Below are 19,870 nucleotides of genomic sequence, written 5' to 3'. Positions count from 1 at the left end.
AAGAGATGTTGATCTTATTGCCTTTATTACTTCATCACTTACTTAACTTCTTGTGATATGACTTTTGCCCCAAGTACTGTTCTAAATTTGTTCTAATTGTGTATCCTTTCTGAAGTTAGTAATTTCCTTGACCTCTCTCTGCAGTATGTTGACACTACTGTTCACCCTTTCCTGCTGGGCACTTCTCCTTTGGCTTCTGTAAGGATAGTATTTTTTGTTGCTTTCTTCCTTTCCTTTTAGATATATATTTGCCCTATCCCTTGCTTTGAGCTTTCATTAGCCCTTTTCCTGCACGTTCTCCCTTTGTAATATTACTTTCCTATGACTAGTATTATTTACTCCATTATTCCTGTAATGTAATCGAACAGAGGTGGGATTCTGTTCACTAAAAGAAATATTTTTTTTTCCTAAGGCAATTATAGTTGTTTTATAATGGTAATCTGCTTTCAAAGCTGTCAGTTCTCCGTTATTGAAGGCTTTCAAGTGGAGACAGAAAGACCCCTGGTAGAAAGGATTCGTATATTAGGTAGAAAGTTGAGCCAGGTGATCTTGTGTCAACTCAGAGGTTGTAATTTTTATCTCATCCACTCCACTCCCATGAATTCAACTTTGACCTTTATTCAGATGTGTTCTAAAGCATTATTTTTACATTCTCTGCCTTCTCATCCCTATTTTCTCCCACAAGCACAGTTTGTCATTAGAATCACTTCTGTTTTAGGCCACCATGTTTTCTAGTTTCACCATCATCATCATTTTTCAGTACTCTCTTTTTTCTCTTACTGGCATGGCTTTGAGGACCACTGTTCTGTGATTGGTTACTTTACTGATATTACATCTGCCCATATTGGTTTGCTGCCTCCTATACCCCACTCTTCCCCCAAACCCCTAAAACTAGGAGCGCACAAGCAAAGGACACCAATAGAGGAGGCTTAGGATCCTAAAGTTGAAATTGATTTTAAAACTTTGTATGGTTTAGCCCAAGTTTAATGCTTAAGATGTTTATAATAATAAACAGTAGTAGTTGCAGTTATTTATTGAATGTCTACTGTGTGCCAAATATTGTGCCATGAGTTTACATAGGCTATGTAAGTAATCTTTCATTTAAATCTTACAACATCCCTATGAGGAAGATACTGTTGCTGTCCCATTTTACAAATGAGGAAACAGGTTTAGGTGTGTAAGAAAGTTGTCAGAGGTCACACAACTAATAAATGACAGAGGTCTAACTCACTTTATGGCTAGTTTTCTTAACCAGTATTACAAGAAATGTAAAGATCCAGAATCGTATTTTCGTCAGGTAATATTATGTAAACCAAGATAATGTTTTTTGACTTGAGTTTTTAGGTTGTTTTAAATGTACATAAACCTATATGAGACATTGTTAATAGCTCTTTTTCTACCACAGTCATTCATTTGTTCATTCATTGAACATTCATGCAGTTTACTTAGGTCTTAGCCTGCACTGGGTGTGGTATACAAATGTGAATGAAACATGTAAGTTTATTATATAGTGAGGGAGACAGGAAATAAGCAGGTAAATAAATAGTTGTAATTTGAGAAAGTACTATAAAGATTACAAACTATAATGCTAGAAGTAAAGAATAATAAGGTGTGTGTTTTGGAGGGGGGAAAGAGAGGGGAGGATGTGCTTAGATATGGTGGTCAGGAAAGGCTCGTTATCCTACTAAACAGATATAACCACTTAAAATTTTGTTGTGTACCTTTTCATACATTATATATAGCTATATAAAATTTTTATATCAAAATGTAATAATTTGTAGTAAGTTCCTTACCTTCTATTCCACTCCAGCTTCTGCAGTCTGCTGTCCACTGTCAGTCTTGGACATAATGCTTTCTTTCTAACATGATTGGTTACTTCCTAATTGCTAAAACTAAAGGAGGATTTTTTATCCTTATTATTTTATTTGCAAATTCTGAGCTGATATTTCTCTTCTGGGTTTTCGCTCACTTTTTAGGATGTTCCTTCTTGTCTTTATCACAAGCTTTCATTATATCTTTCTTTTCTGTCTTCAGAAATGTTGGAGTCCTCTTAGATTATGTACTTGGCTCTCCCCTAGTACTCACTCTGCCAGAGTGATGTAGTCAACGCCAATGTCTTCAAGTCTTTTGACTTAACCACAGACGTTCTTGTGGATTAAGTCCAAACTCCTTTGTCAGGTTCCATCCAGTTTAAGGAATATTCATTTTTTTTTTTTATCTACAGAAGAAAGATAGGAACCTTTACTAATATTATTATAAGGATTGATACCAGCACCTTCAGTCAGTCCATATGTTCATTTATAAGCTAGTAACATTTTAAATAAGTGAACAAGCAAGCACAAGGGATTAACAGTGGTATCCCTCACTTAGTTCATCCTTGTGATGTAATAAAGTTCACATGAGTGGTTAAGTGGGTTTACTGATTGTTATTTAGTTTTAACAAAGCCAGCTTTCACAGAATGTTCAATTAAAATGATTCCTGTAGAGAAATCACATCTTGGATGAAAGATAATACTAATGGAACCACAAGTTAACCACAAAGCACAGAGCTGAGTTCTTCACCTACTAATAACAAGTTTTCCATAGCCAGCCACATACATGCAAAAGTACTCAAAAGAGTTGTCAAATTTAAAAATATGTTATGTGTTTTTCTTTTTTTAACAACTAAAAAAACCCATTTCAGATTTGCTGGTCTTTTCAGAGATGGCATGTGAATGACAATAATATTTAACCAGTTATACACACACCAACACACACAACTCACACTATTTTAATTTGTTCCCCCAGGGTGTTTTTTTTTCTTTTTCTTTTTACTTTTAAATAATGAGTGAGAAAATCGTTGATTTTCTAGAAATACTCACGCTATAGTAAATGTATTTTGAAATGGATGTTTGGAAGTATTCCATCATTATATGATTTTGATAAATGAACTCTTAAAAACCCGGGCGGAGTTTTCTAACTTGTTTTACAAACCTCAAAATAAGAGAGTTAGGAAAGTGTAATCAGTAATGTTATAATGTTATTTCTTTCAATTGGTTCTACATACATTTGTGAGGTACTTTTTTTTTTTCAATAACAGGCATTAAAGCCAGGTATAAAAATAAATCGAATTTAAAGCCGAACTTTTGAATCACCATTTCATAAGGTATTAAATCAAGATTTTTAATAATAATGAGGCATAATGAGTTACATCGCTATCAATTAGAAATAGAGTAAAAAGGTATTTTTGCCATTAATAAATAAGATAGATGACTTTAAAGTTTTTCCTTTTTATCTCATATTTAAAAAAATTTTACACATTAATACAGTGGTACCTTATATAATTGATAAATGATGAATGCTTAAAAATTTTTAATTGGTCTACAGACATGCCACCCCGAATGTGCCTGATCCCGTCTGTTCTTGGAAGCTAAGCAGGGTTGGACCTGGTTAGTGCTTGGATGGGAGACCACCTAGGAATACCAGGTGCTGTAGGCATTAAAAAAAATTTTTGTTTTTAATTGATGGGATACAGGATCAAAAAGTTCATATACTGCCGATATAGACAATAAGCAAAAGTCCAAAAGAAGGCTACTTTTCTTTGGGTTATGGTAATTAATATAAGATTCATAGTGAAGGTAGATATAAGGCTGAAGCGGAACTTTTGCAGTTTAATAATAGCAGTGTTCCTGCTAAGGAATGCCTATATAGTTGGTAAAACGTTATTTCTAGGTATGTCTTTGAGGGTGTTTCTGGAGGAAATTAGCAGTTGATTCAATAGACTGAGTAAAGAGATGTCCCCTTACCAATGGGCAGGCATCATCATTATTCAATCCTTTGAATCCCCTTCTACCTCCGCCTACTCCCCCAGAAAAAAAGGCAAAGAGAGGGAGAGTTCGCTCTCTCTTCTTGAACTAGGACATCCATCTTTTCATACTGCCCCTCTAATTCATCACGCTATCGAAGCCTCCTTGTCTTTGTTAAGGCTGTGACCTTTCTAGAATATTCATACCATAGAATATTCATACTCCTCCTTTTGGAATCCTGGACTTAACATCAGTGGCCCTTTGGTTCTCAGGCCTTTGGGCTCAGACTGAATTATACCATAGGCTTTCCTGGTTCTCCAGCTTGTACAAGGCAGATTGTGGGACTTCTCAGCCTGTAACTTCATGAACAATTTCTTTAATAAATCTTCTTTTCGTTACATCTTATTGGTTCTCTTTCTCTGGAGAACCTAATATACTCAAAGTAATTCATTTTTGTGGGAGAACATTTGGAAAATTCAAAAAACAATAAAAGTAAAATTTTTTCATAATTTTGGCATTTGGAGGTATATATTGTGATATATATCTCTGTGATATATATATATATATTTTGTGCAAATATGTGTGCTTATTTTAAATTAAAAAATTGGGATCATATTATACATATTGTTTTGAAAACTGTTTCCACTTAATATAGGTTAAACATTTTTATATGATTATTCTCCAGTTCTATTTAAATTTTAAAAAATTGTGGTAAAATACATATGAAATTTACCATCTTAAGTGTACAGTTCAGTAGTGTTAAGTATATTCACATTGTTGTGCAGCCAGTCTCCAGAACTTTTTCATCTTGCAAAACTGAAACACCATACCCATTAAATAACTCGTTTCTCCCTTCCCATAGTCCCTGACAACCACCATTCTACGTTCCATCTCTGAATTTGACTATAGGCATACCTTGTTTTATTGCCCTTTGTTTTATTGTGCTTCACAGATGTTGCATTTTTTACAAATGGAAGGCAAGACCCTCCACCAGCAAAAGGATTACGACTCACTTTATTGCAATACTCGCTTTATTGCAGTGGTCTGGGACTGAACCTGCAATATCTCCGAGGTATGCCTGTACCTAAATACCTCACCTAAGTGCAATGATATGGTATTTGTTTTTTTTTTGTGATTAGCATATTTCACTTAACATAATATAATGTCTTTAAGGCTTGTCCATGTTGTAAATGTGTCAGAATTTCCTTTTTAAGGCTGAAAAATAATATTCTATTGTGTATATATACCACATTTGTTTACCGTTCATTTGTCAGTGGACACTTGGGTTGTTTCTACTTCTTGACTATTATTAACAATGTTGGTATGACATGAGTGTACAAATATGTACTCAAGACCCTGCTCTCAGTTCTTTTGGGTGTATACCCAGAAGTGGAATTGCTGGATCATATGTTAATTCTATTTTTATTTTTTTCAGGAGCTGCCATATTGTATTCTGTAGTGATTGTACTAATTTACGTTCCCGCCACCAGTGCATAAGGGTTTTGGTTTCTGCACACCCTTGCCAACACTTGTTATTTCTGGTTTTTTTTTTTTTTTTTTTTTTTTTTAATAGTAGCCATCCTGATAGTTGTGGGGTCTACAGTCCTATTTTTAATGGCAATAAATCCATTGTTCGGTTGTATTATAGATAATTAACCAGTTTCTTCTTATTTAAGAGTTTGCTTGTTTCAACTTTTTCACTCTCAAAAATAATGCTGGGATTATTTCTGTTCATGTTTTGGCTTGTGTATATATTTGTTTTCTTAGGATATATAATCTAGAAATGAAATTTAAAGTGGCTTTTGAAGGGAGGAGTATCAATATTCTATAGTATGAATATTCTAGAAAGGTCACAGCCTTAACAAAGACAAGGAGGCTTCGATAGCATCATGAATTAGAGGGGCAGTTAGACTACCCTGTCCAGAATAGAGGTTATCCAAGGGTAATAGGAAATAAGGCTAGAAAGGAAGACAGGCATCAGAGTGTAGAAAACCTTGAGTACCAGCCTGTGAAGCTTGGCATTTGTCTGGAAGGTAATGAGTTAACATTAAAAGTTTTCGTACTGTTGTACGACAGAATGAAAGCTTTCTAGAAGATGATTTAGACTAGAAGTAGAGAGACCAGTTAGGGGACTACAGTATGATAGAAGCATGATAGAGGGCAGCGAAGTTTAGATTTTATAAAGCAGGGTATCACTTTCAAAACTCAATGGAAAGGAAAAAATGCTAAGTTAATATATTTGTGTGTTAACTATGCCGCCAAAATATTTTGTATACATTGGAATGGTGGAGAAAAAATAAAAGACATTTGCAGTTACCTGTAATAGACAATTTCATGGGTAGGTCAGAGTTGACTGTAAATGATTTTGTAATACCAGTGTTCTCTGTAAGCAGTTACTGCTATAGTATAGAAGCAAGGGAAGAAATTTTTGCACAGTACTGAGTATAATGCCTGTGGCAAATGTTTCTCTGTCTCAGCTGCCTTCTCATTCAGCTTTTAAGGAATTCCAGTTTCTATATATGGTATTACTATTCTCCAGGGTTAAATTTAATTGAAATCTATTGATTTTTAACTTAGTATTTAAAGTTATACAGTAATGCCATCTTCAGGTAGATTAACAGTTACAAATTGAATGTTTTTCTTTCTCATACCCATATTTTGCATTATTTATCTAGTTAACAATGGACAAATATGTAGTTTCTTTCCCTGAACTTTTTATTGTGAAAATTTTAAAACATAAAGTGAAAGAATAAAACATGTTACACTCATATATACTTCACTTAGATAAAACATTTTGAAACTTTGTCATATTTGTTTTATTGCTATATTTTTTGCTGAATCATTTGAAAGTAAGTTGCAGGTGACATCATACTTCACTCCTGTATACTTCAGTATTTATGTCCTAAGCATAGGGACATTTTTCTATAATCTCAATACCATTAACACACTTAAGAAATTAGTAATAATTAAATATCATATAACATCCAATCCTATTTAAAATTTTTCAGTTGCTCCAAGAATGTTGTATTAGAGCCAGTTTTTTCTTTTTGAACCAGGATCCAGTTAAGGCTCACTTATTGCCTTTAGTTGTTGTCTTTTTATGTATTAAACATGACATCGATCTAAGTGTCCAGGCCAGTTTTCTTGTAGAATGTCTCATTCTCAATTTGTTTGATTGTTTTTCTGTGTTTTCGTTTAGACCTCACAATCCTGTTGCCCTCTATTTCCTGTAGACTGGAAGGTAGGTCTAGAGCAGGGTTTCTTAACTTTGGGATCACAGACTCTATAGGGTCTATGGATAGAATTCAGGGAGTCTGTGAACTTTGGATGGGGAAAAAATTACATCTTTATTTTAACTCAATGTTTCTCAGCTGGAATAGTTTTGTCCTCTTTTTCAGTTACCCTGGGGCGTTTGATTTTGGAGACATTTTTAGTTATCACAACTGGGTGGGAGGGTACTGTTGGTATTAAGTGGATAGAGGGCAGGGATGCATCTAAAAAGATCCCAACAACAAAGAGTTGTCCAGTTCAAAATGTCAATAGTGCAATGGTTGAGATAAATCCTGCTTTAACTGGATTTTAGCATTTCTTTTAATTACGAATGTAGGAAACCCTTTACAGCGTGGTATTAGCATTACCTGTAACTTCATCATTGATAGAAATTCAGATATTCTCATATCACATTAAATTGTTGCAGCTATCTCAAAGTATATTTACGCTCATTTTTTGCTTAGAGAGATTCACATTAGTTGAGAAGCAAAAATATGGCTATATTACAATGTAAAAAATATAGTTTGATAGCCATACTTCAGTATAATTGTCCATTGTAATCTCATATATTTTATGCATTATAAACATTCTGGGAAGGGGGTCTGTAGACTTAATCAGACTGACAAAGGAATCCAAAGGACCAAAAAGCTTAACACCTGGTTTTCAGGCTTGATTAGATTGGGTTAAACATTTTTGGTGCTAATGTTTTTCATAGGTAATGATGTTTATTTTATATTGTCTTTTCATGAACACTTAATATTAAGTTGTCTTACTGTTTTTAATAATACTGAATTTGATGACTTAGCTAAGGCGGTGACAACCAGATATTTTCATTTTAAGGATACATTTTCCCTTTGTATTACTAAGTAATCTGTGGGGTAATACTTTGTTACCATGTAGGTTTTCTGTTTCTGAGCAACCATTCACTATTGGCTTTAGCATACATTGATGATTTTTACCCGAATGGATTTTACATTGGCGGTTATAGAATGGTGATATTCTAATTCAGTTATCCCTTCTACATTTGTTACTGGCATTCTTCTGTAAAGAAGAGTTTTCCTTTTCCCATTCCAGCCTACCCCATTTTCCTAATCTCTTCCCTTCACCCAAGTATCACTCCAGATTGATTAATTTTTGTTTATTCAATGTGTTGCACTCAGTTTTTTCTTTCTTTTTTTTTTTCTCCTTTTTTTTGAGTGCTCAAATTGTCCCAGATGTGGCCAGTGGAGCCTCTTTAACTTGGTTCTTTGTCCTTTTGATATACCCTATTGGTCTTTGAGCATTTTCTTGCTTTCTGACATAAGAGTTACCAGAATAGACTAGTTCTTTGTTTGCTTCAAGTCTGCAGTCAGGTATTTCTTCAAAGGACCATGATTTCTTTGTGGGGAATGATATTTAGCAATCAAGATCTGAGCACTTGGTGTGTTCATTGCTTCTGGGGTGATATTGTTTCTAGGCCTTTTTAATAGACACTTTTAACTAAACTTATAACACAAAAAGATATTGTGAGCTGTAAGAGAGAAAAATGTTTCTGACTTACTCATCCTTGTAAATTCTTTCTTTTGGAAAGAGTGAATCTGTTTATTTTTTTATTTATCTGCCCAGACCCATACTCTTATCTATTCACTCAAGGATTATTGGTAGCTGTCTAACTAATGTATCTCTCTTCTGATCTGTTCTACATACCATTCATTTTATTCATCTGTAAAATACTATATACAGTCTGCATGCCAGGAACTGTGTTAGGCACATAGACTACACAGGAAAATGGGAACATCAAGAAGTCCCAGTATAATTGGGAAGACCTGTATAAGAACCAGAATTTCATTATGATTGGTACAAAAATAGAAATACATAAAGAGTGACTAAGTGTGAGGAAGCAAAGAAGGCTTTAAGAGAAGATAATATTTGAGTATGGTATGATGTAATTATGAGATTACCATGTAAATTCCTTTATAGCTAGAGATTGTCCCTCTTTTCATAAGAAGAATTAGAGGTGTAAGAAAAAATAGAAAACCTTCATATGTTTCCTAATTCAGAATATTTAAGGAGTAAATAAGGTGTCTCCCCCAACCTGATACAGAAGTAACTTATAGAAGTCTAGAAATGTTTTTCTACAAGTTCCCATCTCCCCAAGTATTTCTAACTTCCTAAGATGGCAGTTAGGATTTTTTTTTTTTTCTGTAAAAACATGATGATAAAAAGAATAAATAGAAGTTGTAGTGTATTATTGTTGGGATCAGTATTTAATTCGACATCAAGCAATGGGTGTTTAACATAAATTTTCCATATGTTTGTAGCTTACCAACTAATATCAAAATGTGTTTATTTTAGCCATTTTATTTTTATAAAATTAACAAAAAAGTTAAATATGCTTAATATTAATTTTAGAATTGTCCTTACCAAGTACATAATGCACAGAATTCTGTGTTATACAGTGTTTCCTATTCTTTAGATATTTCTTCTCTCTTAATTAAATATGTGAATGCTTTTATACAGAAATAACCATACACTTAATATGTATGGATATAAATGCAGCAGGCCAATGATGCCTTTCAACCAAGGGTCTGATTAATTTTCCTAGGTATTTTTATAATAGTATTCTTTTGCCTTGTAGACCTCACCAGACTGCCAAAGAAATACACAAGACAAAAAAGGTTATGGCTCCTTATTGCTTAGAGAACCAACTATAGTCTGGCCAAACTGTGGGTGTGTATGTGTAAATATGATTTATTTGCCAGTACTTCTCAATGCAAACATTTCACTCTAGTGAGCTCAGTTTCTCCACAGTCTTATGATTATTCCATGTCCCTTACCTTTTATTCATGCTTTTGTTTGCTGTCTGTTCAGGGACCTTGAGGAAGTTATTTATCCTTGTGCATTTTCTTAGCAACTTGTTTCTTATGGTCTCAGTGAATGGTGTAATCAAGATGGCTTCTTTCCATTAGAAGGACTAAGATAGATATGCAAGGAAGTCTGGGAAACATAATATTTAGCTTTCCACCAAACTAGAGGGGAGTAACTTGGCTTTTTTTTTTTTTTTTTGGTAAACTTGTTAAACCACAGGTATCTTTGTAAAAACAGTCTTTCTAGGCCTTGCTCTACTTATCTCTAGTATGAAGGAACTTAGATTAGGTGATCTCTAAGTTCCCTTTCAGCTATAAGCTTCTGTTTATATTTATTTCATATTCATAAAATATTCATAAATATTTATATTAATAAAATATTCATAAATGTTTACATTCATAAAATATTTTTTGACTATCTGCCATTTGATAGATATGTTCATCAATACAGATTACCTACTCTCTAATAATAACACATGTTCTTCAGTGTCCAGGTTATGTACTACTTCTTTTGTAAAGTCTTACCTAACACATAGCCTGTATTATGTAGTCTTGCCTCACAAATTATTTCACTCCTTCTAAAAAATGTAGACATAGGTTAACTTGTATTTTGCTTAGTGTTTTGATTTTTTGATTACTTATTGCAAGTGCCTGAAAATACTTTTATAATCATTTAATAGAGTAGCAGTCACATAATAATAATACGTATGATAATTAACATTTATGAACACAAACTAAGGTAAGCTATGTTTTAAATGCTTTACATATATATTCATTCCTTTGTTACAAAATGTTTATGAGATGGAATCTGTTCATCTCCATTTTTACAGAAAAGGTAAAGGACACAGAGGTTAAGTAAATTTCTTAAAGGAATACTGTTAATAAGTGAAGCTGGGATAGGAACCCAGACAATCACATTTCATATCCCATGCAGTAACTTACCCATTTTGTTATAATGAGTAATTACTGTGTATTTGTTGAATGAATGGAATATTTTTCTCTTTAATCTATCATTGGTTACAGCTTTGGTATCTATTTGCACTTTGTATATAAGACTAAGGAGAGGTCACTTTGGGGAGAATACTTTTTATTTTATAATTTTTTGCTGCTGAAACCTGGAAACGAACCAGGGCCTTTTTAGATAGAATAGTTTTTAAATAAGGAAAAATAACTTTCTCAGCAAACTAAATGTTGAGTGACTCACAATTAATAGTGAGTATTCAAATAATATACTCCGAGGGATTTTGAATAATGTGTCTGTTTTTGCAGAAAGCTTGTGACATGCATAATACTTACAGCTGAATTTTGATTTATATTAAGTGTCTTAATTATTATTTGTTTCTTACTCATTTTCAGTTGAGTGGTGATTTTATGCAATGGCTTCAAGCCACAGTTCTTCACCAGTGCCTCAAGGAAGCAGCAGTGATGTTTTCTTTAAAAAAGAGGTAGATCCGACAAAACATATTCGACCTGTGCAGTCACTGCCAGATGTGTGTCCCAAGGAACCCACAGGTAATGCTTTTTTCTTTTTTTGAGGATTTTTACTGAGGATTTGTATTATTTTTAAGTAGTCAGATTTCATATACTTATCTTAAAAGAGTAAATTTTATGATAAAACTAAAAAGATATAATTTGGAAGTAGGTTAGGAAATTGGAATATAATTCTTTTCATGCATTTCCATAAAAGAAATTAGTTACATGGACTGAAAAATTGCTTTAAAAATGTACATACAGATTGAAAGTTTTTCAAGCATAGTACAGTAAGTCCTCATTATTTGCGTATTTTATATTTGCAAATTTGCCTACTCCCTAAAACTTATTTGTAACCCCAGAATCAATATTTGTTGCACTTCTGTGGACATTTGCAGACATGTGCAGAGGAGTGAAAAATTTAAGCACACATTCCCACCTGATGTTAAACAAGGCAACACTTTGCCTTCTTTTTTCAGCTGTCATACTGTAAACAAGTGTTCTTATTGTGCTCTATTTAGTGCCACATTTTTTGCATTTTTGTGTTTTTTTGTTGGTGATTTTGCTTTTTAAAATGGTTCCCAAATGAAGTACTGAAGTGCTTTATAGCATTTTTAAGCACAAAAAGACTGTAATGTGCCTTATAAGAAATATGCATATTTTATAAACTTCATTTAGGTATGAGTTATAGTGGTGTTAGCCAAGTGTTCAATGTTAATGAATGAACAAAATATATTAAAGTGTCTTTATACAGAAATATACACAAGATAATGTATTGATTGGTTGATGAAAATGTGAGCAGAGACTTGGAGGACTCTGCGTTTCCACTAGGAGCAGCGGTTTAGTATTTGCTAATTAAGTGTTCCACTGACTTTCTAGTACAGAGCTACTATAAATAACAAGAATCTACTGTATATTTTTCTTTCCTCTATGGTTAATGGCACAGAAACATTTATGTTATCTAATTATAAGCCAAAGAAAGAATATTGAAACCAGTAAATCTATCATACCGTTAAAAAAGGCCTACTTATGAAAAAAACTGGAATATTAAAGACTAGAAGGTATGTAGTATAGGGTAGAAGAGTTTTGATGTTGAAAAAAGATAAATTGTACAATACTTACAGTAAGGAAAGAAATTAATGAAAGATTTTTTACGTTCCAAGCCACACTATAACTACAGCCCTCAAATTTTTCATACCCTTTATCTTGTACATGTTTTCCCCTTCCTTGGCAATTGATGACAAAAGTTCAAGTTTGTTTAATCAAATTGATGTTTATTAAAACATTTGCTGCAGAAAAGAGTTTAGTTGCTTTGTATAATGTAGAATCTAAGCATTTTTGTTTTCCTAAGGTGTACTTTCAAACATAGAACTTACTTTACAGAGTTCTTTTGTTTACTTTTTACAGGTGATTCAAATAGTTTATGTGTTGCCCCATCTCTAGTTACAGATCAGCATAGATGGACTATATATCATTCCAAAGTAAACCTCCCAGCAGCATTAAATGATCCTAGATTAGCAAAAAGAGAATCAGACTTCTTCACAAAAACATGGGGATTGGACTTTGTGGACACTGAAGTCATACCTTCATTCTACCTCCCACAGATCAGCAAGGAACATTTTACAGTATATCAACAGGAAATCTCTCAGGTAATAACTAATCTTGAATTATTTTCAGGTCAAAAGTAATTAGAAACATTTCTAGTTTGATTTATTATCGATTTTGACCAATAGTCTTTGAGGAATCTTCTTTTCTATTCCTGTATATTCTATTCTGGGTTGTATTTAATTTTCTGCTTAGGTGTATATAAATATATTTTTTTTTACTAAAGTGATTTTTCAGAAAGAAATATTTCTAATAGTACTGAGATTCAACTTGAAACCCATCCTACCTACCAAGGAGAAAATAGTTCTATTAGGCCTCTAAAGCCCAGATAATTTGTGAGGTTTAAGAAATGAGCAGAGTGGAACTCTTTCTATGTCTCTCATTCATCACAAACAATTTAATAGAACATGCTAGCTCTAGGAGATAGTCTTAAATATCTCTAGACATGGTTCTCTAAACTCAGTTCTGAGAGCAAGAATTGAGTGCAGTGCAGAGTTTGAGATGGCTTGTAATTCATATTTAATAAATACCTTACCAATATAATTCTGGTTATCATTTCAGTCTTTAAAAAATCATCATTAAAATGGTGCCGGGAATATTAAAAATTATTTTTTAATTGAGATAATTATATAACATTATATTAGTTACAGGTATATAACATAATAATGTGATATTTGTTTATATTGTGAAATGATCACCATAATAAGTCTAATTAACATCTGTCACCATACATAATACAAAAAACTTTTTTTGTTATGATTAGGACTTTTAAGATCTACTCTTTTAGCATTCAAATATGCAAGTTTATTATTACAGTTACCATGCTTTACATAACAACCCTACACCATTTATTTTATGACTGGAAGTTTGTGTAGAGGATGTTTATTTACAATTTTACAATTATTACTTTTTGTACTTTTTTCATTTGCAATCCTAGTTTGCATTCAGCTGATTTTATTTCACTTCATTACTTTGTTCTTTTTATGATTTGGAAATAGGCTGAATGTGGCTATATTATTGGTATTACACAGTGTCTTGTTAATTTTTAGTATTACCTAATTTTTTTGTACAGAATTTAAAAATATTTACTTTTGTCTGTGTATATTGCTATATACTGTCTGGAATTTTTGTATTCTGTTTTCAGCAATCACTTAACTGTGGATGTTGTTAAGTGGATGAGCTTCAGTATGCCTTCTTTTTGATGGTTTCTAATCCCACACCTCCTAACCTATAATTTGGCTATTTTGTTTATCCATTTATTGATCAAATGTTTGTTGAGTGCCTTCCATGTGCCAGGCACAGTTCTAAACCTAGGGATACAGCAGACACCAAAACAGATACCTGTTCCCTTCATTAAAAAATTAACATTCCAGCAGAGTGTATAAGCAATAAACCCTAAAGCAGCTACTAAAATAACAAAACAAATAATTATAGTTAATAAGCCATTGGAAGAGATAACATGGAAAAAAATAATTCTCAGTCCAAACAGGCAGAAAAAGAGTGAAAAAGGGAATAAAGCATGGATGAGACAAAAACATCAAGATGATAGACTTAAACACAACCCAATCATCAATAATCACATTAAAATGTTCAATGTTTAAGCATTTAATCAAAAACACTATTACAGAAATGAAGAATGCCTTTGGTGGATTCATCAGTAGACTTGAAATGGTAAAGAATCCATGAGTTTAAGGAAATGTTGATAGAAATTTACCTAAATGTATGGGTTGAAGTGAAAGCAGTGCTTAGAGGGAAATTTAATAGCATCGAATGCATATATTAGGAAAGAAGAAAGATCTAAAAATTAAGCTTCTACCTTAGGAAACCATAAAAAGAAGAGGAAATTAAATCCAAAGTAGCAGAAGAAAAGAAATAAAAATTAGAGCAGAAATCAAGTGAAATTGAAAACAGGAAATCAATAGAGAAAATAACAAAACCAAAAGCTGGTTCTTTGGAAAGATCAATACAATTGGTAAATCTCTAGTCAGATTAATTAAGAAACAAGAGAAGACGTAAATTACTAATATCTGAAATGAAAGTGGCACATCGTTCATGAACCCATGGACATTAAAAAGATAATAAAAGAATATAATGAATAAGTCTATGCCCACAAATTTGATAATCTATATGAAACAGACCAATTACATGAAAGATACAAGCTACCAAAATTTACACATGACAAACACTGACTATACCAAATGCTGGCAAGGATGTGTACTTAGGAACTCTAATTCATTGTGGGTAAGAATGCTAAATGGTACAACCATTTTGGAAGACAGTTCTGTAGTTTCTGACAGAACTGCCATCAGAACTCTGAACACTACTAGCCCAATGTTTTTTCCTTACCATGCTCCACTTTCCTAAGTAACTGATTTATGGTATTTCTGAAAAAATAACAGTGTTGTCAGCAGTCATCTAATCTGAAATCAAGGTGGGATTTTTTTTTTACTCAGTGTCAACTAATAACTATCTTTTTATTGTTTTATTGTTTTTATTGTTTTATAAAAACAATTCTCTTAATTGGTTTCTGTTATGTAAGTAAGAACTTTTCATTTGCTTTCACGCTTTATTCTAATTTTATGGAGATTTTATTATAATTATGTGAAATGAGATCAGTGTAAGTATATAGGTATTCATACATCTCAGTAATATTTGGTTTATTAAATATACGTGTTATTTGTATTTAAGTTCAAGAAGGTAGTGACTTAAAACTCCTAGAACTAGTTCAATATATTCTGATATTCTTTTGTGAAACTTTTTGATGCTTTGAATACTCATATTGCTACATAGCATTTGATCACATTTTTATTTAATTGTCCTTTTATTAGAGAGAGAAGATTCATGAGCGATGCAAGAATATTTGTCCTCCTAAAGATAACTTTGACAGGACTCTCTTACATACTCATGGTATGAATATGCGCTATTCGTAGATAATGTATAGATGAATATGTGCTATTTGTAGCATAGATAGCATAAATATTAATGAACAAAATTTTAATTTGGGGACCTTGTTGGTCGTCATACCTATAATTTTTATTTCTAGTGAAATTTTTATAGCTTACAATCATAATCTTTTTAAAAAGCTTTTAAGAGAAAAATCTTGGGTCTGATGGTAGTGGTGTCCTTCAATTCAACAAATGCTTATTTAATATCTGGATGCTTGGTGCTTTGCTTGTTGCTTAAAAATAGATGAACAAGAAATAGTCCCTGTCCTCAAGAAGCTGATGGTCTTCTGAGTAAGGTTAAATAAATAAATAAACCAAGAGTTGCAGTATATCAAGCAGTAAGTTCAGCATCATAAGATTGTATAGAGCTCCTAACTTAGTCTTAGAAGACTTCCTAGAGTTGATGATGATTGTCTGTGTTTTAAACTATCAAGAAATATTTATGTGGGCAAGGGCATTCCAGGACAAGGGAACAATTTATACAAAGCCATAGAATCAAGTGAGAAATTAGCATATTCAACAGACTACAGGAGTTCACTGCGTTGACTCCACTGGGAGCAAGAAATGAAGCTAAAGAAATAGGTGGGAGTCAGATCAGGAAGAGCCTTGTGTGCCATGTGAAGGAATTTTTCTTTCCTAAAAGCAGTATAGAGCTACAAAATCTTTTTAACCAGACATGATCAGATTTATGGTTATACATTTCACTGTGGAAACAGTTGTGGATTATAAATTTATGAAGATAAAATTGGAGGCAAGGGGACAGTTGGGGGCTATTGCAATAATGCAAGTGAGAAATCATGTGGCCTCAATAGAAGTTATAATGAAGATTGAGAGGAAATTAAGATTTTGAGAGACTGAGGCACAGGTTTTGATGGTCATTCAGTTGTTGGTAATACAACATGTTGATTGAAGGTTTCTTGCTTGGGCAGTTGGCTAGGTGAGGTGCAATTCAGTAGAGAGGCAATAGAAGAAGAGAAATTTTAGAGGAGATAGAGACCGTTTTAATTGCACTTTTGCAGAGAAGATGTCTGGTATGCAACCTGGGGCTCAGGAAAAAGATCTGGGCTGGAGATGTAGGTATGGTAGACATCATTGTATGCTAGACAATAGCATGGTAGTTGAATCCAAGGGCAAGATGGGACCACCCAGGGAGGATGTGAACAGTGAGAAGAAAAGAACTGATGATAGGACACTAGGAAGCTGTCACATTTAAGGGGCAGATAGAAAATGAGGTACCTGTGAAGGAGACTAAAAATAAGTAGAAATAGGAGAGTCAGCCGAGAGAGAGTTCTACCTTAGAGATAAAAGGTAGTGAGGATTTCAAAGAAGTGAGACGAATTAGTCTATAATATCAGAATTCTTCAGGGATAGATCAGTTTGCACACTGAGAAGTCTTTGTGGATTTGACAATTTAGGAGATTTTGGGGAGAGCATTTAAACTAGAGTGGTGGTTACAGGAACCTCAATACTATATATTAAGGAGTGAGTATGAGAGAAAGAAATGGAGACTACCAGTATAGATGTGATTTGAAGATTTGAGATATAGAGTGTTGACGAGAAGAAACAGACTGGAAGAATGTTTTTGTATGGCCAGGACTAGATGAGGCAAGAGAGGCGTTCCTATAACTCTGACAGTGAGTGCTTCCTTAAATTTTGAACCTGAGGTCCTTCCTTGCCTCAGCCTAGTATGGGTCCTATGTTATGTCTTATTTTTTTCTCTTTTAATAGCAGAAAACTGAGCATGTTTAGATGCAGAGAGGAAAATGCTATTAGCAGGGGGAAGAGGTTGAAGATAATGGAGAGAAGCAGAGTAAGTAATGGAATGAGCTCACAGAATAGGCAGGAGGGAATGGAGTCTAAATGCAGAAAAGTTAGTTTTGGGAAGGAGGGTATCTTTTCTGAGGTCTGATTGGCGAGATGAAAGTAAAGTGGGTTCAGTTACAGAAAGTAAAGTATTAAAAATCTTTGATCAGAAGATTCTGGATGGGATGGTGGATGTTTTAAACAATAAAACAGTATTTATATTTGAGATTTTAATACATTTTTATAAACTATATAACATGCCAAACTTAATCCTACCAAAACATAATAAGATGGTATTTAGCTTTCTGTGTCCATTTAAACAAGACTCGAAATGTATTTAGTTGTTTTACTGCTACTATACAATTGATTTAAATTATTTGAAACATATATCTTACTCTGTAATTTGCCTACTACAAGGCATACAGGAGGTGCTTGACAGATATTTGTTGAAGGAAGAAACTTAAGTGGTTATTTGTGACAGTACAATCTTGAATCTGTCAAAATACATTTTATGAAAGTAAAATGAAAACAAGTTTAAAAAATCATATTTTCTCTTTTCCCTATTTTCATAGATAAATCCAGGACAGATCTGGATCAAGTACCTAAGGTAACAAAACTTAAAATATAAGAATACTGCTTTTTAATATTGATCCTTAATTTTGCCTTATAAGACGTTTTCATTGGGCTGTTTTCTGACACTATGACCATTTTACCTCTTCTGGGGCTTTGTTGCATCACTTTTCTTCTCTTTTGCATCATTCTTTTCTTCATCACAGAGACCTACACATATGTTTAAGTCTCCATTCTAAAGAATTTTGTAGATCTTACTTTATCTTCAAATTATTAAAAGATATTTTCTTTGTAAGAAAAATTTTGTAGAGATGAGTAATAGATGAGGTTTTCTTCCTAGGGAAAGAATCCATTGCATTCATCCGATTGTCAAGGATATCTGTGGTAATAGCTTTTTTAGGCTGAGAAGAGACAGATAAAAAGGAGAGGATAATCATTTTTAAAGTTCTTTGCGTCTGTGACCATGCCACCCTGAGCAAGCCCAATCCTGTCTGATCTCAGAAACGAAGCAGGGTTGGGCTGGTTAGTACTTGGATGGGAGACCACCTAAGAAAACCAGGTGCTGTAGGCGTAAAAAATAAAAATAAGGGATTGTAAGCTGACAAGATCCTTGCAATCTATAAGGTCAACCAAGGGTCACTTTGCTAAAAAAAAAAAAAAAAGATTTCTATAAAATAAAATTAAAGCTATAATTTAAGGCCCTTAATTATTTATTTCCATCATAGTCACACTCTTAACTTTTGCCCACTAATCTTTACATATTCTTTACTTCAGCCAAACTTTTTTTTGCCAGTTCTGTGCTTTACTTGCACTGTTCTTTTAGCCTGGAAGACTTTTTCTGTCATCTCCCCCCATATTTAATTCTTTATAGTCTTTTGTTTAAATGGCAACTGTACATGAATACATTTTCCCTCAGCTGAAGATAAGTCACCTCTTTGCTATATTCCCATGGCATTTCATCTAGATCTCAGCCTTCCCTTTTTAGGCATTTAGTACTCTTTCCCTTATAAGATATTTATGGATATGTTTTATCACATCCTTTGGACTAAAGATCCCTGAGATTGATATCTCTGTAATAATTTATTTTTGTTTCCCCCCCAGTGCCTAGCATAAGAAGTAGACAATCAGTTAATATTTATTGAATTAATCAATACTTATGCTAAAGCATTGACTAGAAAATATACTCATCCCCCTAGTTAGAATTTCCCTATCACATTCATGACAATTTTTGGATATAGATAAAATGAATCAGTAAATATAGTAAAATATAGCATAGAAATTAAGTAATTAATTAAACCATGTTTCAGACCTTATGATAGGCATTGGGGATACAAAGATTAGTAAGCTATAAATCCAGTCTTATTCCAAGGGGAAATACACATATTAAATAAATAATTTTTGTGAGGTATGATATAAATAAGTATACATGGTATACTCGTGTTCAGAGATGGGATGATTAATCTCTCTGTCATACACAGAGACATGTTTGTTCTGTTGATTGGGTCGTATTCTCTAGGAAGATAGGCAAGAAGGAGTACTCTAGGCCAAAAGCATGTATAAAGGTACTTAAGCATAA

At 33.1% G+C, this 19,870-nt stretch overlaps 1 protein-coding gene and 1 pseudogene across 13 annotated transcripts in view; both read left to right on the top strand.

Annotated features, from left to right (window-relative positions):
* VPS54 (VPS54 subunit of GARP complex) overlaps nucleotides 1–19,870 on the top strand; it is an 88,070-nt gene that overhangs the window by 11,171 nt on the left and 57,029 nt on the right. For 2 of the 13 annotated variants that reach the window (XR_001598814.2, XM_016159816.2), the window contains exons 1-5: nucleotides 5,370–9,764; nucleotides 11,258–11,413; nucleotides 12,779–13,020; nucleotides 15,805–15,883; nucleotides 18,297–18,331. Coding sequence is in view for 11 of the 13 variants with exons in the window: in XM_016159816.2 (XP_016015302.2) it covers nucleotides 11,278–11,413; nucleotides 12,779–13,020; nucleotides 15,805–15,883; nucleotides 18,297–18,331 (492 nt within the window). In the remaining 2 variants the exon portion in view is untranslated. Of the gene's footprint in view, nucleotides 1–4,804; nucleotides 4,858–5,366; nucleotides 9,765–11,257; nucleotides 11,414–12,778; nucleotides 13,021–15,804; nucleotides 15,884–17,649; nucleotides 17,732–18,296; nucleotides 18,332–19,870 lie in introns of those variants that run through there. The other 11 variants (XM_016159817.2, XM_016159813.2, XM_016159815.2 and 8 more) reach the window with 10 other exon arrangements.
* Nucleotides 3,359–3,477, top strand: LOC118606006 (annotated as a pseudogene).

The sequence above is a fragment of the Rousettus aegyptiacus genome, unplaced genomic scaffold (assembly GCF_014176215.1).
Source record: "Rousettus aegyptiacus isolate mRouAeg1 unplaced genomic scaffold, mRouAeg1.p scaffold_m13_p_7, whole genome shotgun sequence".
NCBI classification, from domain to species: Eukaryota; Metazoa; Chordata; class Mammalia; order Chiroptera; family Pteropodidae; genus Rousettus; species Rousettus aegyptiacus.
The sequence above is the reverse complement of the archived record's forward strand: the minus strand, read 5'-3'. Positions and strand labels throughout refer to the sequence as shown.